General features: G+C 36.0%; 2 protein-coding genes across 8 annotated transcripts in view; one reads left to right on the top strand and one right to left on the bottom strand.

The window, feature by feature from the left end:
- The window catches only part of LOC123780684 (uncharacterized protein C3orf20 homolog), a 172,214-nt gene extending 145,808 nt beyond the window's left edge, over positions 1 to 26,406 (top strand). The window contains exon 18 of the mRNA XM_087868852.1: positions 25,632 to 26,406. Coding sequence (XP_087724978.1) covers positions 25,632 to 25,662 — 31 coding nt within the window. The 3' untranslated portion in view covers positions 25,663 to 26,406. The remainder of the gene's footprint in view (positions 1 to 25,631) is intronic.
- The window catches only part of VEZT (vezatin, adherens junctions transmembrane protein), a 69,055-nt gene that overhangs the window by 33,491 nt on the left and 9,114 nt on the right, over positions 1 to 26,450 (bottom strand). For 4 of the 7 annotated variants that reach the window (XR_015727130.1, XM_087868849.1, XM_087868848.1 and 1 more), the window contains 4 exons: positions 12,783 to 12,917; positions 9,024 to 9,110; positions 7,704 to 7,742; positions 1,833 to 2,008 (listed from right to left, as the gene is read on the bottom strand). Coding sequence is in view for 6 of the 7 variants with exons in the window: in XM_087868849.1 (XP_087724975.1) it covers positions 1,833 to 2,008; positions 7,704 to 7,742; positions 9,024 to 9,110; positions 12,783 to 12,917 (437 nt within the window). In the remaining variant the exon portion in view is untranslated. Of the gene's footprint in view, positions 1 to 1,832; positions 2,009 to 7,703; positions 7,743 to 9,023; positions 9,111 to 12,782; positions 12,918 to 26,155; positions 26,408 to 26,450 lie in introns of those variants that run through there. The other 3 variants (XM_045779716.2, XM_045779715.2, XM_087868851.1) reach the window with 2 other exon arrangements.

The following is a 26,450-nucleotide window of genomic DNA, read 5'->3' on the forward strand; positions in this document are numbered from 1 at the left end:
AGTTTAAAACTAGCAAATAAACAATGGTGCTTAGGTATTAAAATCTGAGCTAAGTTTAGGTAAAGGACATAAGAAATAGGTGTCTTCTGAAATGACTTTTTTTTCCTCAAAGATATGGACTCTTCTAACCTAAAAACAGAGTTTAAAATCCAATTTTACGGGGCGCCTGCGTGGCGCAGTCGTTAAGCGTCTGCCTTCGGCTCAGGGCGTGGTCCCGGCGTTATGGGATCGAGCCCCGCATCAGGCTCCTCCGCTGGGAGCCTGCTTCTTCCTTTCCCACTCCCCCTGCTTGTGTTCCCTCTCTCGCTGGCTGTCTCTGTCAACTAAATAAATAAAATCTTTAAAAAAATAATAATAAATAAAATAAAATAAAATCCAATTTTACAAATTTAAAAGTAAAAATAATTTTTACTAATTTTTAATATTAAAATGTATTTTAATATCGTCATGAGTTCTTTTCCCAAAGTCAGATACTAATTATTTGCAAAGAAATAAGTATGTCAAGAAAATATAAGTATTTTTCCAGTAGAAATAATACACTCGAGTAACTGTTTCAGTAAAGTCATCTAATTTTAATAATCATTATCATAAATCTGGAATACATATACTTACCGCAGCCCATAATATGCACAAACTTTGTACTTTTACACTGCTTTAAGTAAAAATATATATGAGATTTTTTTCCTCTAGATTAATTATAAATCTACAGACTAAACTACATCTTTTAAGCAATGAAGGCTTTGATAAAAATGCATATAAGAAAAAGGTGACTATAGGGAGATGTGTCTGAGGATATCTAAAAAGACATAAACAATACTTGAAGACAGTTATAATCAAATTATAAAGAAAGTCACATGTAAGAATGCTTCCTAATAAATATTTATCTGCCCTAATTTCTCTTGGAATCTTAACTTTCAGATGATACTGGTAATATCAAAGCAAAATCTCATCATATACTTTCATGCATTAATAGCGAAGTCTAAGTATTTACAAGCCTCAGGGTTGTTTAATCACATCTGTGCCTAAAGGAAACTTGAGAGTTAAAGCTGTAAAATTCTTAAAACCCTGGTTCCCTCTAGCAGCTCCTTGCATTCTTATATTTGTAAAGGATAAGATGCTTTACTTCATCAGGATTTGGAAGACATACTTTGCTACCTGTTACAATATGAAGCATTTGTCAACATGACAGGAGAGACAGATAAATTCAGAAATTTGAGGCCAATGTTATGTAACTACCTGTATAACTTGAATAGTTCAAGCAATGATTTTGTTTACTTAATAAACTCATACTTTAATAGGAAGAGGACATGAACAATTCATATATACAATCCTTTTGCTGTTTGTTCTAAAAACATAGGACTTCCACATTAGACCCAAATACTTCAAGTAGTTGAAAAGTTTTAGGATTGAATTGTCAGTCTATTTTCTATGGCTTCTCGGCCAAGAAAGCAAGAATTGACAGTTTACCTCCATGTTCCATCCTATTTTTTGATGTTTCTACAGTGTGTTTATGATATAATCTATTAATTTTAAAGATACATAAAGAACTGGCAAGGACTGCATACACACACGTGTATAGGCATATGGGTAAGAGAGATTCTTGGGGCACATGTTATGCCTGCTTGTTGGGTTATTAAACACAGAAGTAATTATACTGAATTAAAAATATGTAATAATCGGATTTTTTTAAACCTCTGGGGTATCGTTACATTAATTACAATGTTAAAATATACGGAATGTTTATAATTTCTTTACAGTGGAGAATATGATGATGGATTTCCTCTGCTAATACCATATATGTAAGCAAGGGATAGATGTTTTCTGGACAGTACCAAATATTAGGGGTTGCCAGGGAGCAAAGTGTTGGAAGGTGTCCATTTTCCTGTTGTTGAGGTTGCCCTGCAGACAGGATACTGGGATCAAGTAGCTCAATCAGCTCCACATCCTCTTGTAACAGGACTTCCTGTTGCAGGATGGTATGTAGTGAGTCGAGTCGGAATCCAATATCCTTGCCATTAAAAAACCGGAAGAGAGGCATTATTACATACATAATTTTGTATTAAATGCTAAGCTCCTAATGTGCTAACAAAATTTAGGGTATTTATTTTCAGTATGGCCTCCAAGGGGAAGATACAACAGTCCAATCTATCTTTAGTATGATGTATGGGGTTTTAGTTTCACCATAAATGTGAAACAATAAAAACTGAGATGGATGTTATTGAGCCACCAGATGTGAAATATAAATTTTTAATAACGAAATGTGAAGTAACTAAAGACTAATAAACCCGTCTAGTTAAGCCTAATTAAATTGTTGGAACAGAGCATGGAAACTATAATCCTGTAACCTAAATTGCTGCCCCTGGATACTGTTACAGTGAGAATTAAATCAGTAGGATCCAGGCCTTCTAAAAATGGACATTCGGATATTAAAAACACAACATTAAGGAATGTAATGCAAAACCACACTAATATGTGCATAGCACTTTATAGTTTACAAAATGCTTTCACATATACTAGCTCATTTATTTTTTCCTCTTTCCTTCTATCTATTAAAAAATATTATATATACCAAGAACCACGCTTGACACCAAGGGCACGAAAAATGAGCATAACATACAAGTCTCTACTCCTTATTAAAGAGTTCACAGTTTAAAGAAGAGGACTGAAAAGTAAGCGGTTACAGCATAATGTGCAAAGAAGTTCGATGAGTTAGACCTGGGTTATTATGAAAATGGCAGAAAGGAACCAAAACTTGTAATGAAGTCAGAGAAGGGAAAAGAGGTGATCCCTGAGCCGAGTCTTAAAGTATGAACAAGAACTGACCAGATAAAACAGTTGGAAGAGGGGGATGGGAAGAACAAAATCCTCTTTAGAACTTCAAGTCATTGCTTTTAGTTTCACATAGAGTGTACATGGTAAAAAGGTGAGAGATGAGGGAACCTGGCTGGCTCAGTAGCAGGAGCACACAATTCTTGATCTCAGGGTTACGAGTTTGAGCCCCACGTTGAGTGTAGAGATTACTTAAATAGATAAATTAAAAAACAAAAACAAAAAAGGTAAGAGATGAAGTAACAATATTAGGAGTACACAGGTTAACTTTCACAGTAACCCCCATGATGTACATCTTCATCCTTCTCTCTGTTCTACTGAGGAGAAAACTAAAGCCCGAAGAGATTAACTTTCCAAAATGCTGATTTCAAATCCTAAGTCTTTGGTAATCAGTTACACTTCCCTACATAGAGTCTGCTGTACGAGAAAATTTGAAGTTTTATTATGCATTAAATTTAAGAACAGAATGATCCTACTGTAAGATAAAAATAAAGAGAACTTTTAATGGACAAGGCCTTTAGCTATTAAAGTAAAACCAATTAGGTCTAGGGTTTCAAGGCAATGGGTCTGCTCTTAGCCAGTTAACTATTCCTACACAAGAGCCTACCCACCCTGCTTAAGCTGATCATAATGGGGACTAAATAGGGATGCAGTGATCCATATACCCAACTATTGAGTGAATGTCCTCTTGATTGTGTGTTATACATTACTTTTAGAGAAGGAGAAGAATGTTTTTAATTAACATTAGTCCTATAGGGATACATTTATTGATTTTTTTCTTTTTTTAAAGAAAGCTCTACTCCCCAGGGGCGCCTGGGTGGCTCAGTAGGTTAAGCATCTGCCTTGGGTTCGGGTCATGATCCCAGGGTCCTGGGAGCCCCCCACAATGAGCTCCCTGCTCAGCAGCTTCTCCCTCTGCCAGCTGCGCCCTCCCCCGCTCATGCTTGTGCACTCTCTCACTCTCTCTCTGAAATAAATAAAATCTTTTAAAATAAGGAAAGAAGAAATTAGAAAAAAGATCTATGCCCAATGTGGGGCTTGAACTCACAACCCCAAGATCAAGAGTCACATGATCTACCTACTGAGCCAGGCAGGCACCCCTTTATCGATATTAATTCTCTAAAACAAAAACATCTTCCTGGAATGATGGTCATCTTTTTAGCCTGGTATGGCATTTTTAGCATCTACTGACACACCCTGCACGTACCTGTGCAGTACTTTTGTTTCATATTTGAACCATTGCCTCTTCTCTCTTCTTTCTCTCCCTTTCCTTTTTCCTTTCTCTTTCTTTTTCCTTCCTTCCTTTTTTAAAAGTACAGTTATCACACAATGTTACATTAGTTTCAAGTGTACAACACAGTGATTTGACAACTCCATACATTATGTTAGGCTCACCACAAGTGTAGCTACCATCTGTCATCATACAATACTATTACAGTAGCACTGACTGAAGTCCCTGTGCTATGCCTTTCATCCCCATGACTTATTCATTCTATAATTGGAAGCCTGTACCTCCCACTCCTCTTCACTCATTTTGCCCATTCTTCTATCCCCCCACCCCTCTGGCAACCATGTTTGTTTTCTGTATTTATGGGTGTGTTTCTACTTTTTTGTTCTGGTTTTTAGATTCCACATATACATGAAATCATATAGTATTTGTCTTTCTCTGACTTATTTCACTTAGCATAATATCCTCTAGGTCCATTCATGTTGTTGCAAATGGCAAGATCTCATTCTTTTTTTATGGCTAATATTCATGGTATATAACTATCATTTCTTCTTTATCCATTCATCTATTGATGGACACTTTGGTTGCTTCCATATCTTGGCTATTGTAAGTAATGCTGCAATAAACATAGGGGTGTATTTATCTTTTTGAATTAGTGTTTTTATTTTCTTTGGGTAAATAGCCAAATAGTGGAATTACTGGATTAAATGGTTTTTCTAATTTTTTGAGGAACTTTCATAATGGTTTCTACAGGGGCCACACAAATTTACATTCTCACTAACAGCATGAGGGTTCCTTATTCTCCACATCCCTGGAACATTTATTTCTTGTCTTTTGGTACAGGCATTCTGGTACAACAGGTGTCAGGTTGTATCTCATCGTGGTTTTGATTTGCATTTCCCTGATGATTAGGGATGCTTAGCATCTTTTCATGTGTCTCCCTTCTCTCCTCAGAATCATGATTCTGGGCGCCTGGGTGGCTCAGTCAGTTAAGCGTCTGACTCTTGATTTTGGCTCAGGTCATGATCTCAGGGTCATGAGACTGAGCCCTGCCTTGGGTTCTGTGCTTAGCACGGAGTCGGCTTGGGATTCTCTCTCTCCCTCTCCCTCTGCTCCTTTCCCTGCTCTCTCTCTCCCCAAAATAAATAAATAAATAAATAAATAAATAAATAAATAAATAAATAAAACCTTAAAAAAAATCAGAATTCTAACATTAGGAACCAATTAATTAATTGACACTCTACCCCACTTTCATAAACAGAATAGCATAATTCACTTTATACCACTGTTAGGGAAGGGTTCCCACCCCCATGGGAAGCAAGGAGGGTAGGAGGAGGAACACGGCAGCTTTTCAAGTAATCTTTGAAATAAATCTCCACACATTGGCCTTATTATTTGATTTGATTATTTTTCCATACAAAGCAATATTAAAATATTAAGGATTAAAAATTAAGTTTTTGCTACAAAAGCTTTAAATTGTACCTTTTATGAGACCTCTATGACCTATATATGGGTTATTAAAGAAGCCTAACTAAAGGAAGGCTAAGGCTCACAGAGAGGGGGAAAGCTATTAATGTAGAATGGGAGATTTCCCTCTTCGTAGCTCCTTGAATAGAACTGCTTAATCAGGTACACACTTTCTTTAACACCATCCTTGGCATCAGACCTGTGTGCAAAACTGGGTTGTTTCCTCAAAACTATTGTGCTTTGAGGCAATACTAATAGCTTTGGGAATATCTGATTCAAGAATGTGACAAACTGAGGCACCTGGGTGGCTCAGCTAGTTAAGCGACTGCTTGGGCTCAGGGCGTGATCCCAGGGTCCTGGGATGGAGCCCCATGTTTCTCTCTCTGTGTCAAATAAATAAGATCTTTAAAAAAAAAAAAAAAGAATGTGACAAACTAACCACCTACAATCACCCAAACATACAAAAAAACTTCAAAGTCACTCTAAATAACTAATGCAGTATTATCTAGTAACTCTACTGCCTCTACAAAGGAAGAATTTGAACTATATTCTGATCATTATAGCTATAATAGTAAATCAGATTAAATCAATGAATCAAAATTTTTTAAGGATAAATTCTAAAATTGTGTATTTGCAATATGACAATCACATTAGTGGGAAAATAGACACCTGCTAATATTAAGAAACATTTCACAGTAACCCTATTTGAACTCAGGTCCAACTCTCAAATAAATGAAGATATTTAAAAGGTACTACTTCTGACTGACTAAATATTAGTAGGTATCATCTGTATGGCTGGGTGCTCTGTGTTGTGGGGAGGTGTACCATGCTAACTCTGGCTCACCCTCAATAAGTTTGAGTGCCAAGACATAGTTAGTACCTAGGTTTATATCCTGGTTCTACATCTTAAGTTAGTAACTTCTCTGTTTCAGTTTCCTCATCTGCAAAATGAGGATAAGAATAGTACCTACTTCATAGTGTTGTCGTGAGAATTAAGTCAGTCAATATTTATAAAATATTAAGTGTCTGGTACACAGTAAACACTTACATAATAGATACAATGTAAGTGTTAGCTGTTAATGTTGTTAGTACACATGAAATAATTAAAATACAATAAAGAAAAGCACACATAATAGAATACAAAACCCACAAAACATAGTATGAATAATTATTACTACATTGTTGAAGAAAATAAGAGATCCAATAGGCTGAAGTTTGTGGGAAAGGCCTGAGGAAGAGTTAGGACTGTTTATTGAAAAGACTGCAATAAAAGAGAAAAAATGGAAAGAATTCTACCATAGTACAAAAGCACAAACACAGACATACAGAATAGATACGGAATAAAAGAAAAGGAAGACTGGGTTGGCTGATGAAAATATTGGCTGGAAAGACAGTTTAGGACCAAATTATGTAGACTCTTTCATGCTGAAGTGATGAATTAGATTTGATTTGATGGGTAAACAGGGATCTTTTAAAGATCTGAATGGAAAAATGGTATGAGAAGGTTAACTCAGAAGATTTCTGCCTATGTGGAATAAAAGGGTATGAGAAGCACAGCTAAAGAATAAAGAGATTTCTGTTTTTACTCCTAGGGTTGGAGAAGGGAACTATTCATGTGTCAATATATTTCAGTGATCTTTTATATTTTTTAATATATAGTGTTGTTTCATAAAGTTGATGAGGACCAAATGAGATAACATGTGTGAAAGCACTTTACAGGCTAACAAGTGCTTAAAAAGTGCTAATACCCCTACCATTATAGTTGTTATAAAAGAACTTTTTAAAAAATCTTCAACAAGTATTACTTTAATAAAAAGGAGTAATGGCAAAAGGTTCAGCTATCATGGAGCAACTGTCAGTATTTTTATAAAAGGAAAGAGGGACTGGTTCAATATCTGTATTGCCAACAAAACTTTTAAATATGTCATAGTCAAGGGAAAAGTCAAGCATCTCATGCCAGAAGCCACAGGGTATTTCCTTGTTCCATTACTAGTAAATTATTTCTTTGGTATGTACTTCTTACAGTTCTCTATAACACAGGCACAAAAGGGATGCATATAAAGCTGGCACTTTACAGTGAAACATGTGGCCAGTGACAAAGGACCAAGAATGAAAAGATCAGGACTATGTAGACTACAACTAAGCCACAGAAAAATGTATTTGGATCCATATACCTTACCACAGTCCTAGTATCACTGAAGAATGAGGATGGCTCCACCTGGATAGAGAGGATATTCTACGTAGGTGAAAAGACACTTCATTGACCTTCTCAACATACCTACAAAGATGAAACCCTGAACAGAGAACTTGCCCATCTGGATTGCTAAAAAAGTAATTTTAGTCAGTCAATACATAATAATACTCAAGCTAGAGAGGTAGTATGTTATAATGGAGAGCCTAGGCTTTGAAACGGGAGACCTGAGTTCAAATTCTAACTCTATCACTTTCTAGCTGAACATTCTTAAACAATTCACTTAATAAGTATTTGTAAACAAAACTGAACTGTCTGCATCTCAGGCTTTCTAATTGGTAAAATGCACTAAACCTTTTAGTGTTTGGATTACCAAATCAAAATGTGAAAGCACTTTGTAAACATCTCTTTACAAATGGTAATTTACAAGAATGATAATTATCATCTTAAGGTCATAGGCCAGCAGAGGATCCTGAAATCTGCTTACTTGTAACTTGATTACTCCTTCTGAGAGCGATGAGAACTTCATAATTCCAATTTTTTAGCTATACTACCTGGATTTTGCACTGCTTAGGATGTACAAAGTTGAAGCACTCTCTCTTGGGGATCAGCAGTCAAATACCAGATCTATTACAGTTGAGAGTAGGGGGGGGAAAAAAGCAAGCCTCACAGGAATCACAAAGACTCTCAATGGTCACAACCCCAAGTCTTTGGAAAATTCTGTGATTATTAGTCTTGGGAGACTAAATTTTACATATGAAATTATCAGAGAATGATAGATTAACAATAAATAAATTAGGGGGGAACCACTTTGATTCTGCCCAAACTTTGTAATCATAGACTGTGAGATAAGGATACAGACAGTCAAGCTCCTAATGAAAAGCAAGAAGATCTCACTAATAGATATATTCCCTTCCCTACTGAGAGGAATACTTGTCAATGGAGGAAGACGGCAGCAGGAAATTAGTAACCTAACAAGTAAGTATCAATAACTACCAGTATATTCTATTTTAAATGGCTAATAACCTCTTGGAAGAACCAGGAAATAATACTGGTAAATCCAAATTCAAATATCCACAATTACGGAACAATTTCTTGGTCTTTTTTCTTTTTTTTTTAGGTGATACCAACAAACTTTATTAACACTTCACGAAGCAGGCAGTCTCCTTTCAGAGAACGGCCCAGATTTTCTATTTAGAATCAATTACTGCCCAAATCAGTAGCAAAACAAATTCTGATTCATTAGATTTTGTCACTAGTAAACTGGAGCCCTGAAAACTGACAAAAAGAAGTAGAGCAAACACTTACCAACTTGTGAAGTAAGTCATCTTTCTTATTGTACTGAGAAAAAATCCAACTTTTGATGGTTTCAGCCACTTTTAACAGGATGCCTTGCTAAAGGAGATGAATGACATTGTATAGGATTTATTAAACCACCCCAAACAGCAGAAAAACTTCAAATAACTTACTTCTAATTAATCAGAATTTTTATTAGAAAAAGGGAGAAAAAATCATCTAGGTTATATCCTTTGTCAATATGTCTCAGGCTCCTTAATAATTCCCAGATTTACTTACACATCAGAATCACCTGGAGATTTTAGTTAGAAATATTCTTGGGTCCCCGAACTATAGGTTCAGATTCAATTAGGTTTTGAATGAGACCTGAAAGCAGATTTTTTAAAGAGCACTCAGAAGTTATCCTGATGCAGCCCATTTATTGGGTACACCATATACTATCTATGTCAAGATGATGATAGTATGTATTCCAAAATGAAAACCATAGGATGCTCTAAGTTCTCAAATACTAAGAACATTTCATTCCACAACACTAAGGCAGAAAGACATTTTAACCAATTTTAGAAAAAGTGTCTCATATTGAAATAAAAGTCATACTGAATCAACTAAAAATTTAAATTACCTTAATGTTAATAATAGCCCATTTCCATGCTAGTAAATGGAGTTTACATTCATTTAGTGGTTACTATATCCTGGGTACTGAAAAAGGGTCATAGGAACAAAGATGGATACACGTAACTGCTGTTTTCAAGAACTTAGTATAGAAGAGATGGTATGAATAATTACAAACCAACATAAAATATGGGAAAGTGTGGGAAAAGAAGTCAAGAGGTGCTAACGCTGAAGCTATGCCCTAACAGTTGAGCATGAATTTAGTAAAGGAGGGAAGAACATTCTGGGCAAGAGAACAGGATGAAGAAAGGGGACAGCCATGGAAGTATGTCACAGGCATGGTGGCATGGTCTGGGACAGGCTAACATCAAAGGGAAGAAGGGAACAGTTATGATCACTGAGAGGGGTTTTAAAGGACTTTGGTCTTATATGCCCTAATAGTTTACTTTATCCTGTAGGCTGTGAGGAGCCACTAAAGATTTTTAAGCAAGGAAATGTAACAATAAAAATCAGCATTTAAGAAAAATAACTGGCTACAGTACACAGGCAAGCCTGGCAGGAAATGACTGTGCCAAAAAGCCTGATTAGGAGGATATTTAATAGTCCTGCTAAATAATGACAAAGGCCTCAAGTAGGGTAGCAAAAATGGTAATGGATAAGGGTTGGATTTTAGAGACATAAGTTCACCTGATATATCTTTCAGTGACCAAATTAATGTGGGAGTGATAGGAAATCTTAAGATAACTGAGAGAATGGTAATTTGGGAATATGGAAAGAATACTTTGTTTTATACATATGAATCTGAGTTTCCTGGGACACAGGCCAGGTGAAAATGTTTAACAAACGTCCAGAACTCAGTGAAGACAGAGAATGCACGTAAGTGGCCAATGAGGGCAAGAAAGTAGATGAGATCACTCAGAAAAACAGACCAAGCAGAGAAGAGGCCTGATGCTAAAACTTTATGGAAGGAACATCTAAGAATAATCACAGGAAAAGAAACTAGAAAAATATACAGAACATGAATATTCACGGTGAGAATACCAGTAAGAGTACTCAATAAGTACTTCACAATAACATTAAAAAATAAAAGTTAAAAAAGGGCAATTAAGGCTAGTGACAGTTTCACCACCATCTCATATTATACAAAAACTTTGCTTTCCAAAGAAAATAACTGGTACTTCACTGCTTGAACAGAACTTTGGGGGCAATTCTAAAAATATATCCCTGGAGAAAGAACTAAATAATACAACAAATCTTTCTGAAATTTAGCTGTCCCAGATTTAGAAAAACTCCATTTTAGAAAAATATAGCTCATCCAGTTGAAATGTGTAATATGAAAGTAAAGGAACTTTCTAGACATGTTATTTTTTTAAAAAACATTCTCTGGCTATTTCTCCATTTCTGAGAACCAGTAAACCTTAAACTCTCATTTTATTTATTATAAATTAATAATAATACTTCTATATGTAAAAATACCTGTCATAAGTGAAAAGGATTAAATACCTATAAAACCCAAGTTTGAACAACAACAAAAAAAAAGGCCAATGCCCATATCCTGCCTAAGACTATCCCTTGGCCCATTCTTTGTCTTTTGTTGCCAAGTAATCTCAAATCCAAGTTTTAATCTATAAATAACCTATTAGCTATATCCTTCGGTTTTGCTTTCAAAAGTCTTCCCAGGAACATTCACATTTGAAAGGGGCAGAGAGAAGAAAGAGTTTTATTTATTTATTTATTTTTATTTTTTTTTAAGGATTTTATTTATTTATTCGACAGAGATAGAGACAGCCAGCGAGAGAGGGAACACAAGCAGGGGGAGTGGGAGAGGAAGAAGCAGGCTCCTAGTGGAGGAGCCTGATGTGGGGCTCGATCCCATAACGCCGGGATCACGCCCTGAGCCGAAGGCAGATGCTTAACCGCTGTGCCACCCAGGCGCCCCAGAAGAAAGAGTTTTAAGTCCAGAGGACTAGCAAACTGGTTCTGATCCGTGTAAGCTCTAACTCTCTAATTCCTACCCTGTAAGTATCAGTGAAAAAAACATTTCTCTGGTATTTATTCTACTCTTGCAAATGGGCTCAGTTTGGTTACCTCATATTTTAGGAGGTTTTCTAAGAAGAGGAGAAAAGAGACTTTCCTCTCTATCACCACAGAGTAAACAACTAATTGAAAACTTAAAAGCCTCCTCCCAAAAATAATGATGTCTCGTAATAAAACACTGATTAAACTAGAATGTTCAAGAAATGAGGTAATCTGGTTTATTTTTTCTATTAAATTAGAATTTCTTTTGTTAAAACTGCAATGTACTGGAATTTTTTGAATTTTATTAAATATGGCTAATAGAACATAAATGAATCTAGTAAATGCATTTTACAGAACATAATTAGTGGAAACTCTTCCAGTATCTCAGCCTCACAATGTTGTACATCAACCGAGATTATTTATTGCATAAGAGGATACAGTATAGATATAAAGGGCATCACAAATTGAGGTAAATATACCCACTCCACCATGTATCCTTGAAATTGCTTATGAAATATGTTATCAATTTGCTTTCTTATAACTTGTTGCTCTCTTTAAAAAAAAAATGTTGGGGCGCCTGGGTGGCACAGTGGTTAAGCGTCTGCCTTTGGCTCAGGGCATGATCCCGGCATTATGGGATCGAGCCCCACATCAGGCTCTTCTGCTATGAGCCTGCTTCTTCCTCTCCCACTCCCCCTGCTTGTGTTCCCTCTCTCGCTGGCTGTCTCTATCTCTGTCGAATAAATAAATAAAATCTTTAAAAAAAAATGTAAAGAAAAAAATTCTAATTAATATAAAAGTCCTAATGGCTGAGTTCTCATTAAGGTTTTAGTATACTTTTCTGGTTCCCCAAAACAACTTCAATATTTAAAGAATATATTTTAATCCTCAACCATATTAATTCCTATTCATTATAGAAATTACTGAGATAGTCCAAAACAGTAAGGATTTATATTTATCTACACAGTTTTGTACTATTGATGAAATAAAAAAAAAAGTCTACCAGTGTCAGAGAGGACATGGAGGTGCTTATAAGATGTTTTTTTGTTTTTTTTGCAAGGGTAGGGGTAAAGGCAGTTTAAATAATCAGTGAGGTGAAGAACAAAACATTAATCATAGAGAATGAACATGCTTTCTTACTTTTGGCAGGGCTCTTGAAGGAGGCTTTTGTTGTCCCTCTGTCACGGTGCTTTTTTCTAGTTTTGGTGACAGAGAAGAGCATATTTCAAAGTCTGTGTGTCCCAGATCCTGTAAGTACTGGTAAAGTGGAGAATTCTGAAAGAGACATATAAAATAAATCAAATTTCAATATCATTACTATTTCAAAAGTTTTAGAGGCCAAATTCAACACCAGACTTCACTATCATGACCCATATGCCCAAATTCTTAAAGGCTTCATCTATTAAAAAGTGAATTATCTGTCACAATGCCATCTAACATTAAAAAAAAAAAAATCTACAAACAATTCAACAGAGGGACCCAAAAAAGGAAAAACTCTAAACACAGATTTTTCTGAGTGGGTACCAGCAAGAAAAAACGAATTTAGGAATATAAATAGATTTGTTAAGCAATTTCTTTGCCCAAGTATTTGTAGTATTAGATTGCTTCAAAATAGCCAAGCCTGGCTATAGATAGCTCCTAAGAGGGCGTACAGTGAAAAGCAGTTACTATTTGAAGCCAAGAATTAAGCAATGATTATACTACACTAATTATGATTTTATCATACCATCATATTCATTAATTCATTCAAGCACAAATATGTATTACCTACCACATGCCTAGCACTGTAAACAAACTCAAAACTCCAAGAAAGTTACCTAAAATAAGCTGTATCTTACATACAACCGTATGGCAAACAAGACACTCTGTGGCTAATAAAAGCATTGGAACATGGTGGTTAAGAACACAGACCCTGGAGCCAGACTATAGGTTCAAATCCCAACTGTGCCTCTTACTGGCTGAGTATCCTGTGACAGTTTATAATCCTGTGTTTCAGCTGTCTCATCTTAAAATAGGAATAATAATAAGGCCTAGTTCATAGGGCTCTTATACGAACTAAATAAATATATACAAAGCACTTAGAACAGTACCTGGCCCATAGTACTCACTCAATTTACACTTCAACTTCATATAAGCCAGGTGGAAAGAGCACAGGTTTTGGAACAGACCAAAAAAACCAAACAAAACCCCCCCCCAAAACAAAAACAAAACAAAAAACACCCAAAACAAAAAAAACTCCAATTCCATCAGATACATAAGCATCACTGTTAGATGAAAATCTATGGGACAATTTTCTGGATAAACAGCAAGGTTTAATTTTAACTTTCAGACTTCTCTAAAGCACAAAGCTGGTGACATGTTTAAAAATAAACCCTGACTCTATTCAACAAAAATACTTAATACTTTAAAAAGACCTTATGTTAGGTAGTAGACATACAATAACAACCACCATCAAAACAACAGTAAACAGCAACACAACTAACATAGTACCATGGGGCAAAAGCTTTTAACTAAGCATTCTACTTGCATCATTCCACTTAAGGTTCACAATAAACTCTAAAAAGGTATTATGATCATTGCTATCACTGTTATTGTTAATTCCCATTTCATAGAAGAGGAAACAGATTCACTCAGATACAGAAAGTACGATAGGTCTGACTCCAAAGCCAACACTCTGAAATATTATACTATACTATCTAAAATAACAAACGGTCCCTCCTGTGTCTAGAGAGGAAGACACCAGGGAAACTTCCCTTATAGTTTAGTACAGAAACATCAAGCAAATCAATAATTATAGGATCGTATTGGATATATGGAAACAGAGGAGAGGCAGTTAAATTAAACCAACATTTTTAGGGAATATATCCTCGAGTTTGGGAAAATGAGGAACAGTGGGAATTTGCTTATACCGGTAGCAATTTGCTGGGTATCAATTTGAGAGAGTAAAAATACGTAAAATGCCCCCTTTTAAAACTATGCTTAATGCTCTTTTGAGAAAAATATGCGAAAAATTATAATAAAAGGAGGACTAGGTTTCTTTTCTCTATACCAGACTTAAATCTCTGGTGGCACGAATGGTTAATTTTCTATCACCCATAATGTATCTTCAAATATTGCCTTGAATTACTGAAGTATTTCCAAAATGAATTGTGAACTCCACCTTGCTCTGTCCCCAGAGTGGCAAAAGAACAAGAATGCTTGTTCGGTTGGGTTGACCTTTTGAAAAGTTTACATACTTAAAAAAAAAAAAACAAAAAAAAACAAAGCTTGTTTTTAAGGCAGTAGAACCCTTTCTTCAAGTGAACTCCCATGGGGAAGAACAATAAATAAGATAGATCAAAGTGGAGTTACTCTAATTCCAGGGTCATCAAAGTTTTTCTGTAAAAGACCAGCCAGAATATATTTCACACTTTGCAGGCCATATGGTTTCTATGGTAACTACTCAATCCTGCTCCTGTAGTGCAAAAGCAGCCACAGCAATACATAAACCAATGAATGTGGTTATGCTCCAATACAACTTTAGTTATAGAAATATGGAACTTATAATTTACATGTGTCACAAAATATCATTCTTTTGCTATTTTCCCCAACCATTTAAAAACGTAAAGTCCACTCTTTGTTCACCAGTCACAGAAAAGCAGGTGGGGAACAGAGGACAAATGTGGCCCAACAGCTAGTTTGCTGACTCCTGTTCTAATTAAATGCTCAGTCAATATATTGAGGCATACTCTCAATTGCTACCTGTTCTCTGGAAGAGGCTTGGTGGGTGGGCATGGGGTCAAACTTCTTTGCATTCAAATTCTAGTACCTTTCTTACTACATACTTAGCTGATGTTGTGTCAGCACTGACCCCAAAGTTCCTTCCTTTTCCAGTTTATGTCACAGCTCACAAAATAAAATGGATTATCCATAACATACTTCTAAACGTGATTAAACAGAAGAGAAACAATGAATACTTTGTTCTCCATATATGTTCTGCACATCAGCTAAGAGTATACATATACATACTCAGTTGGGAACACCATAAGCTGGAACACCTGCTATTTCACATTTTGCAAAAACAGCAGCATTAATCATTTACCTTGAATAATACCAATAATGTCCAATGGTGTCATCTGATATAGTAATTTCATCAGTACCTTATTCTGCCTTTTCTTTTTCTTTTTTTTTTTAAGATTTTATTTTTATTTATTTGACAGAGAGAGCACAAGCAGGCAGAGCAGCAGGCAGAGGGAGAGGGAGAAGCAAGCTCTCCACTGAGCAGAGAGCCCGACATGGGGCTCGAGCCCAGAACCCCAGGATCATGACCCGAGCTGAGGCAGACACTTAACCAACTGAGCCACCCAGATGCCCCTGCCTTTTCTACAAATGTAAAACTTTTCATTAACTTTTTGGTTGGTTTCACAACGTTCTTGTCAAAGGTGAGCTATGCAACTATGAATGATGCTTTTGTAGTTCTGGTTTCCTCCTGATCTTTAGTGACAGAATTGATCACTTTCACCCTAGAAAGCACTGTTTTACAGTTCTGGGAAATTCTGGCTTGCCAAGGCTATCACTGTGCCTTGTTTCATGGCTTTATGTAACTAAGTATTTGACAAAATTTCAGAGTAGATAATCTTCAGGGACTAGGAATGAAGGTATTGCAAGTCTGATAGAATGTAATTCCAGTCACCATTGTATTTCATATTTGAACTTTCCTCTTGGACTGCTACTACAAATCATACCACTTTCTAACCATGTAAACTCTGACTGTATGAACTCTGAAGTTCTTATTCATTATGTTTATGATAGTATTCTGATGTAGCATTTATTTTAATGTTTTATTTCTATTTCTATGCTTCAATCACTTTTGAGCCAACATAAAATTTAAAATTTAACCAATGATAACACACAAATGAAAAACAAAGATCCCTTGGTTAACAAACTGAACATTAGCCAAGATGAACTAACTGAAATAGACCTTGTAGCACAGGAGCAATTTTTAAGAGTGCAAAGGGATTTCTGGTAAAATTACTATTTTATTAATATAAAAAAATGTTTGGGGGCTAAGATTACTATCACTTTTTCTCTGAAACTGCCAAATAACCTGTATACTATTTGACAGATCTCAGAAAACCACCTCATGACTATTAGTTCACAGATTTTTTGGGTCTCAAAACCTGTTTAAGGTTTTAAAAATTATTGAGAGCCCCAAAGACTTTTTTGTGGATGTCTAACAATATTTATCATATTAGAAAGTAAAACTAAAAAAATTTAAAATATTGATTAATTTACTTAAAAATAACAATAAACCCATTATAATATTAATGTAATAATACAATTTTAATGAAAAAAATACTTTTCCAAAATGGAATAGAAATGTACTGAGCAAAGTGGATTATTTTACATTTTTTTTTACAAATCTCCTTATTATCTGGCTTAATAGGAGATAGCTGGATTCTTTTTTTTTTTAATTTTTTATTATGTTATGTTAGTCACCATACAGTACATCATTAGTTTTTGATGCAGTGCTCCAGGATTCATTGTTTGCGTATAACACCGAGTGCTCCATGCAATACGTGCCCTCCTTAATACCCATCACCGGCCTATCCCAATCCCCCAACCCCCTCCCCTCTGAAGCCCCCAGTTTGTTTCCCAGAGTCCATAGTCTCTCGTGGTTCATTCTCCCTTCTGTTTACCCTCCCTTCATTCTTCCCTTCCTTCTCCTACCGATCTCCCTGCTATTTCTTATGTTCCATAAATGAGTGAAACCATATAATTGTCTTTCTCTACTTGACTTATTTCACTTAGCATAATCTCCTCCAGTCCTGTCCATGTTGCTGCAAATGTTGGGTAATCGTTCTTTCTGATGGCTGAGTAATATTCCATTGTATATATGGACCACAGCTTCTTTATCCATTCGTCTGTTGAAGGGCATCTCGGCTCCTTCCACAATTTAGCTCTTGTGGACAATGCTGCTATGAACATTGGGGTGCATATGGCCCTTCTCTTCACTACGTCTGTATCTTTGGGGTAAATACCCAGTAGTGCAATTGCTGGGACATAGGGTAGCTCTATTTTTAACTTATTGAGGGACCTCCACACTGTTTTCCAAAGTGGCTGTACCAACTTGCATTGCCACCAACAGTATAAGAGGGTTCCCCTTTCTCCACATCCTCTCCAACATTTGTTGTTTCTTGCCTTCTCAATTTTTGCCATTCTCACTGGCGTAAGGTGGTATCTCAAGTGGTTTGATTTGAATTTCCCTGATGGCTAATGATGTTGAACATTTTTTCATGTGTCTGTTAGCCATTTGTATGTCTTCATTGGAAAAGCGTCTGTTCATATCTTCTGCCCATTTTTTGATTTGATTATTTGTTTCTTGTGTATTGAGTTTGAGAAGATTCTTATATGCTTGTTCATTCAATGTGTTGCAATTTATTGTTCTGGGTGAAGTATATAAAGAAAATCAAGCCTTGGGGTGCCTGGGTGGCTTAGTCGGTTAAGCATCTGCCTTTAGCTCAGGTCATGATCTCAGGGTCCTGGGATCGAGTCCTGCATCGGGCTCCTTGCTTAGTACGAACCCTTCCTCTCCCTCTGCCTAATAACCCCAAACTTGTAAATATAGTGGTTAGGGCACCCCATCTAAATATTCATTCTAATCCTAAGTAAAAGAAACCCATTCGCCCTTGCTTGGGGAGTCAGGCTTTGGAAGTTATTCCCGGTGCTCTCCTTATTTGCTGCAAATAAAGTTTCCTTTGTGTGACAACTCACCTGGTGCAGTTTCTATCTGTGACTCACCAACGAACAAACTCATGTTACTTCAAGTATAATATCACCTAATACCTAGACTGCATTTGGATTTCCAGTATCTAAGAAATGTTTTCTTATAATTATTCAAACCAGGATCTAAACAAAACCCATACATCACCTTTGGGTGATATGTCCCTTTAGTCTTAAGCAATTTTCTTCACTTCCTCCACCTTTATTATATCGCTTATTTGTTGAAGAGACTGTAATTTGATACGTAGGATTTCTGTATTCTGGCATTGACTGATTGCATACGATAAGATGGCATTTGATTTAGCACAAAATTATAATATTTTAGCATACTACTTTTTTATCTTGCTTCTCAGAGAACATCATGAGTTTTGTTTTACCACTTGAACAAGTTTAAGAAACCTATAGCATCCTAATTTTGTACTTAAGGAAGCTGGGACCAAGAGAGGTTTTTCCTGAAACATAGCAGCCTACCTGGAAAGTATCAAAACACTCAGTATTTTCCTTGGTAGTTGAAAGCAGTGGTCCTATCAGAAGTATCATATAACGAAACTTTTTAGTGAGGACCTCACCTGTTCTGTTTCGTTTTCTTCCCTGTGCCTAGGTATTGCCTGGCACATAGAAGATGTTTAATCAATATTTATTATTGAATGAATTGCCTAATTCTGCCATGTTGCCATGCTGCCTGTTCCCTCTCTGGCCTAGAACCTGGAAGGTTACAACTTGTTTTCTCTGTAAGATTTAAAGCAGTTTAGAAGAGGGGCACCTGAGTGGCCCACTCATTTAAGCGTCTGACTCTTGATTTTGGCTCGGGTCATGATCTCAGGGTTGTGAATCCAAGCCCCATGTCAGGCTCTGTGCTGACATGAAGTGTAGAGCCAGCTTAAGATTCTCTCTCTCCCTCTCCTTCTGCCTCCCGTCCTCCCACCCCCCGCATGTGCACGCTCTTTCTTTAAAAAGAAAAAAATAAGTTAGTTTAGAAAAGAGAACAATAATGAACGTATTTTACCCCATCACCTCAATTTCAACACCAGTTTATTTTCCTTTTTAAATGCAAACCAGCAATATGGTATTGACTCTTCTATAGAATGCATCACAAATCATGCAGAAAGCAAACAATGCATTAAATGAGTGTTTCAAGCTTTATATATCCATTGGTGTGGGATCCGTTATCTTTAATGGGTGGGTGGGCATGAGGTGCAGGTAGTCACGGACTTAAATGAGTCATTTTTCTTGAAGTGCTTGTTCAGCAAAAATCTTGGGGTTTCCTGTCTATTTTTGTTTATTTTTCTTACAAAAATATGTTTCAGCCATCAGAAAAATCTCAGCACAACCAAAGACTCTTGGCTGTCTTTCATTTAGCAAAATTCTTTCTGGTGCTATGATGTGTGTTTTCTGTCAGCTAAAATTTACAGGAATAGTGAACCGCAAGGATTTCCTGAGGAGAAGCTCCCACATGCTGTGTCTGAGGCTTCTCATATTTCTTTTGGCAAAAAAACATTCTCCAATACTACAAAATTATAGTTTGAATCCAGTGCTAATAATTTCTCTTCAAGAAAACAACTCAGCTGAAACATTTGTAGTTCTATTTTGCTTGAATGAAGGAAAAAAGTTATAACAGAAAATTACCTATCATCACCTACTCTGCCTTACCCTCCACAAAAAAAGTCCCTTTCTGAGGCTGCCATCAATCTATCCTAATATTCACTATATGAAACATAGGGGAGGTAAAAGTAATTGCTCATCACTCTGTGGGTTACTCCATCCATGGTCCAACTGTGTAGGTACAAGTTGGGGGTTAAATTCAAACCAGTCTGTGTGATTTGGCCTGGATGCAATTATTTGTCCAGGCAGTCTTTACTGCTTGAGGGGTAGTTTCAGTTTATATCATGGGATGCTATGCCCCTCAAGTCTTTTGCCTGAGTTTTAAGAGATAAGCTGGAAGGAAAGCTTAAGGAAAAATGTGGGATAAAGGTCAGTGGGTATAAGCAGGTGAGTAGTGAAGGTCGGGTCTTAGGGTCTAGATGGTGACAATATTAGGGAATTATTACTAATTTATTAAATAATTACACAGGAGTTAGCATTTTAAAAAAAGAGAGAGCATACTGATCTGTTAGAGATGCATATGAAAGTACTTACAGGTAAAATTAGGTAATGTCTGGTATCTTCTTTGAAATAGTCCAAGAAAAAAAGGTGGGGGTGGGAGAGGAACAGATCAGTTTGGCAAAATGTTAACACCTGCTCAAGCTGAAGCTGGGGGATGGGTACACGGAGCTTTCACTGTATTATTCTTTCTTTTTATGTATAATTTTAAAAGTCCATTGTTAGCTTTAAAAAATCAGATGCCAGTTAAAAGATCTGTATGCTGAAAACTCTAGAACATTTATGAAAGAAATTGAAGAAGCACAGAGAAATGGAAAAACATTCCATGCTCATGGACTGGAAGAACAAGTATTATTAAAATGTCTATACTACCTAAAGCAATCTACACATTCAATGCAATCCCAATCAAAATAACACTAGCAGTTTTCACAGAACTAGAACAAATAATCCTAAAATTTGTATAGAACTGGAAAAGACCCCAAACAGCCAAAGTAATGTTGAAAAAGAAAAGCAAGGCAGGAGGCATCACAATCCCAGATCTCTATGCTATATTACAAAGCTATAATCATCCATACAGTATGGTACCAGCACAAAAACAGACACATAGATCAATGCAACAGAATACTGAACCCAGAAATGGACCCACAACTATATGGTCAACTAATCTGCAACAAAGGAGGAAAGAATATCCCATGGAAAAAAGACAGCCTCTTCAACAAATGGTATTAGGAACACTGGACAGCAAAATGCAGAAGAATGAAACTGGACCACTTTCTTATACGATACACAAAAATAAATCAAAATGGATGAAAGACCTAAATGTAAGACAGGAAACCATCAAAATCCTAGGAGAGAAAACAGGCAGCAACCTCTCTGACCTTGGCCGTAGCAACTTCTTACTAGACACGTCTCTGGAGGCAAGGGAAACAAAAGCAAAAATGAACTACTGGAACCTCATCAAGATAAAAAGCTTCTGCACAGCGAAGGAAACAATCAACAAAACTAAAAGGCAACCAACAGAATGGGAGAAGATATTTGCAAATGACCTAGTGGACAAAGGGTTAGTATCCAGATCTTTAAAGAACTCATCAGACTCAGGGCGCCTGAGTGGCTCAGTCGTCAAGCGTCTGCCTTCAGCTCAGGGCATGATCCCAGGGTCCTGGGATCAAGCCCTGCATCGGGCTCCTCCGCTGGGAGCCTGCTTCTTCTTCTCCCACTCCCCCTGCTTGTGTTCACTCTTTCACTGGCTGTCTTTCTCTCTGTCAAATAAATAAAAAAATCTTAAAAAAAAAAAAAAAAAGAACTCATCAAACTCAACACCCTCCAAAAAATAAAAACCCACAGGGTAACATACAGGTATAGAAACATAAAGAAGTGAGGAGATCAGCGAGAGATAATACAGGGAAGATAAGAGGGCCCTAAGAGAGGCCAATATTTTAGAAAAGCATAGAGCCAAAGCTGGAAAATAGTAAGAGTCATAGTAAAGATAGTTAACATTTCTTGAGTTGCTTTTATGGTAGCCATTAAGTTAAGGATGTTTTAACAACAAACCTCTAGAGACAAATTATTACTACTCCTTCAATTTTAGAAGGAAATTGGGGCATATGGAAATTTAATAACATGTCTAAGATCACTCAGCAGGAATGTAAAGGTAGCTGGGGTTGAGTTCAAATTCTACACCTTTAACAACACAAAATTCTCCTTGAAGAAAAAGGGTATCTAGAAGGAAGAATCAAGTCTTCTCCCGTTTGTCCTTTTTTTTTTTTTTTTTAAATTAAGCTCCATGCCTAATGTGGGGCTTGAACTCACAACTCTGAAATCAAGAGTCGCATGCTCTACTAACTGAGCCAACAAGGCACCCGTTATTGTTTTAAAATACTTGTTTTAATACTCAGGTATGGTAAGGCCAACAGATCAAGAGATGACTGCCATTGAAAACACAGTTATATTTACAGATCTCAAAAGATGGGGGCAGGCCATGCCACAGGGGAGGGGAAGACATGGTGGGTAGCACCAGGGTTGGTCAGGAGGGGAGAGGGAAGAAATTTTGGACCAGAGCCTTTATTGTGGTTTCTCCGGGAAGGAAGGGGGAAGGCAAGGTAAACAGGCTAGTCTGAATAATTTCGACAGGGTCTGAAGCATAGGGGCTGTCCCTAGAAGGGTCTGGTACCTGAACCTGGGATGATTAGGGCAGACATATAGTGGCCAGGTGAGATATGTAATCTAGATAAATAGTTTGCTATCTCTTGGGAATTGGTTAACTCTGGAAGAGGCAGTCCCTCCAGGGTCAGAGAGGCCCTGAGACGATAAATTCATCAGAATACAAAGTAAAAGACATGGTTAACACACTCATATACCAGATTTTATATTCTGTAAGGTCCAAAATGCTGATCCTACATGGTACAATTTTTAATTCAGTCATATTTTTTCCTCTCTTCAGGTTGTCCTCATCTCAAGTTATTCCCCTTTCACTGGTGGCTTTAAGTTTCATAGAGCTATGGTTACTTGAATCTGGAAACACAAATATGGGTTTTTTTTCCCCTTCTGTGAATATATTTTGGAGAGTGGCAACTCCAAATCTTCATAGAATTGTTCTTATGATCTCCAGGCTCCATGATTTTTCTGTTTACTCATCCTTAAGAGAGTTCTACAGTTATTAGCCTAAAGTTAACAAAGCAACAATTGAGAATAATTCGGGCAGAAACCAAAGGGAAATTTACAGGTATAAATGCAAAGAAGAAAAATAATCATCAGGCAATAGATTACCAATTTAGAAATATAGTCACCAAGGGTGAGAGAGCCGATATGATCAAGATCACACAAACACATAAGCAAGTATTCCAGGGCTACAGTTTCCCACAGGCTTTGAGGGCCATGAGTAGTGGGAGTCTGGAAATGGTCCTTGACCTGCTCTGTCAGCCCATTTCTCAGGTCACAGCAGTGTTTACAAAACACTCTGGTTTGGAGATGTTGGTGGAGGCTGCTAAAACTGTTTGATACTACTGAGATGCATTTTTTTTCTTACCAGAGAATGATCAGGGTCAGTGCACATCTGTTTGGTTGATTCTCTCTCCACTAATTCCTCCCCCAAACAACAGCAGCACCATTTACCGGGTACCTTCGCTGTGCCAGGCACATTTCTAAGCATTTTTATGTACTAACTCATTTCATCTTTAACAATAACTTTATGAGGCAGAGCTCATTTAAGATAAGAGGAAACTAGGCATATAGAGACCAAGTAACTTAGCCAAGGTCACAGAAATAGTAAACGATAGAGCCGGGATTTAAACATACAAGGGGCCAACAGAGCCAAAGCTGTTATTTATTTCACTACAAACAATTCAGAGTAAATAAATTCATTAACTAAGTCTAATCTAGTACTTTGCATGTTTTTTTTTTTTAACCAGAAACTGGACTTGTTAATTTTAAAATTATCTCACAGATTAAGTTAGAAAATTCAATACAGCGTAACTCTCCTGATAATATCTACATTTATTTCCAATCTTTTCTCTTCAGATAAGCTATAATTCATATGTATTTACCTCAGATTACACAACCTTAAAACTGGCTGCAAAGAATCTTGGGACTATAAAAACAATAGTACTTGATTCTTACAAATTACTTTCAAGTCCAGCTCTCTGGGTTTTTAAAACAACTCTTATTAAGACACTTTGAGAGAAAATATGGCCAAAATAGGATAACACTAATTTCTTTAATTTACAATAAGACCGTATAATCCAATAAGAAAATATTAAAAACTGAAAATATGGCCAAGGATAGGAAAAAAACAGTTCAAAGGAAAAGAAAAATACAAATGGGTGAATATAAACAAAAACACATTAGACTTTACCCTTGATTGAAGAAGTGCAAATTCAAACAAATATATAATTTTAACCTGGTAGTTGACAACAATTAAATCTGATCATGTTTCGTGTTGGCAAAGGTATGAAGAAAAAGATACTTCATACACTATTAGTGAGAATATATCTATAAAAATATAAATATATCCATTGACCTAACAATTCTACTAGCTATCTATTTTATGGATATAATTATAAAAGAATGCTTAAATGTACATATAAGAATACTGATTAGCCATTGAAGAACCCCATTTACATTATAAAAAGTCAAATTATACATTTCTATGTGTATTATGCATATATATTTACATATATGTATATACGAATTTAATGCCCTGAAAATTATCTGGAAGAAAACTGGTTACAGTGGTTACTTCTGGGAAGAAAAGGAGGGTTAAGGAAGGGCTGATGCTTTCCCTGTGTTAGTTGACTTTTTTATAATGAGAATATATTCATGTGTTATTTGTGCTGAAAAAGGTGCCCAGCATAAGGCCTGATATAAAAGGTGTTGAACCGTTAGTTTAGCAAATGAATAGAATGATCCTGTGTACTTTTCTCTATCAAAATTAATGATCTAGTTAACTATTACACAGTTCCATTATTTAAAATGTCAGTACTATATCAAAGCCATACTATTAGGTCTGATAAAATGCTAACTATTGTCAGATGTCAGATGTCATTTGATCTCTGCAAGTCTATATCAAACACAAGAAGCAATAGCAAAAGGCAGTTAGCTACTAACAGAAGGTGGTAGAAGACAGGAGGCATTGTCACAGAGACATGAAATGTATAATGGAGAAGTGACTTTGTTAATGAAGACCTCAACTTATAATAAACCTGTGCTTACCCAGAAGCCTTTGTTTCCATTCCGTTGTTAACAGAATTTATCAAATTAGTTATAGGAAACTTTTCTTTAAAAATTTGTATCCATTTTTAATTTCCTCAGAAAAAAAAGTACTATAATGTAAGTTATATATTTTTAGAAGTTTCTGCCATGCCAAAGGAACCTCTAAAAGATCTTTTATTCAAAACAAAATCTTCAAGGAAAAAGACATCTGTAATTAAGGGCATGTGATGACGAATATTTGCCTGGAAATGCTTATTTATTAATGATTAAAAATATTTTAAGTCTTTTATTTTTGAATATAGTTTAAAGCATTAGGTCTAAATGTAATTATCACATATAGAACAGCAATTTTCTTGGAAAATATGATGAAAAAGTTGGAACTCCTGTTGTCAATTGCTTTGATTTCCTTATTTCTTCCAGGCTAACTGCAGACCACCACAAAATAAGCTGATGAGGAAGACTGTCATTACCAAATTACACAAGGTAGCTATTTTCTCTATTTTTAGTGAAGACCTTTTTAGTTATAAAGAGCTACATAATTAATAAACCCTACAAAAAAAATTCCCCATTACTATTAATTATATTGCCAATATACTGCATTTCTACAGACTTACCACTTACCTTTGTATCAGCACACAATCAGAAAGTATAATTTGAAAATAACTACTCACTGCCTCCCCCACCCCAACCTTAAACCTTGAATAGATAATATCATAGAAAAGTACCTTGCAAGATTAATTATAAAATAACAGGAAATACTTTTTGGAGTTTATACATTTCAACATAACTTCTAAGGTATTATACCCAAAAACCTTGAATCCGAGCATTAATTTAATTTTCCCTCAATATGAACAAAGCAAAATCTAATCACAGAAATAAAAAAAGATTAAGTAAGCTAAAAGCATCCATAAAAATTGGTCCTGCTAATTAAATAAACTACTCACGGACAGCATAGTTATGATTTCTCCAATTGACCTAGATGAAAAATTTATTGCCTTTTGTCCATATTCTTTTGATCCATATACTTCTTTCTTTGATGGTTCCCACTTGTTTCTCCAGAAGAACTACACTACAAAATGGCCACTGAACTGGAGGGTGTGTCTTCATCATTACTAAGCATTTTCCTATCAGAAGCAGCTCTTTGAAAAAAACCTCAACATAATTTCTTCATTGCCACTCAGTATTACTCAGTGGCTGCAGAAGTAATAGAAAGAATAGGGTTTTTTAATGCCTTTAAAG

Source organism: Ursus americanus, chromosome 17 (genome assembly GCF_024610735.1).
Source record: "Ursus americanus isolate L20-20 chromosome 17, mUrsAme1.1.p, whole genome shotgun sequence".
Taxonomy (NCBI): Eukaryota; Metazoa; Chordata; class Mammalia; order Carnivora; family Ursidae; genus Ursus; species Ursus americanus.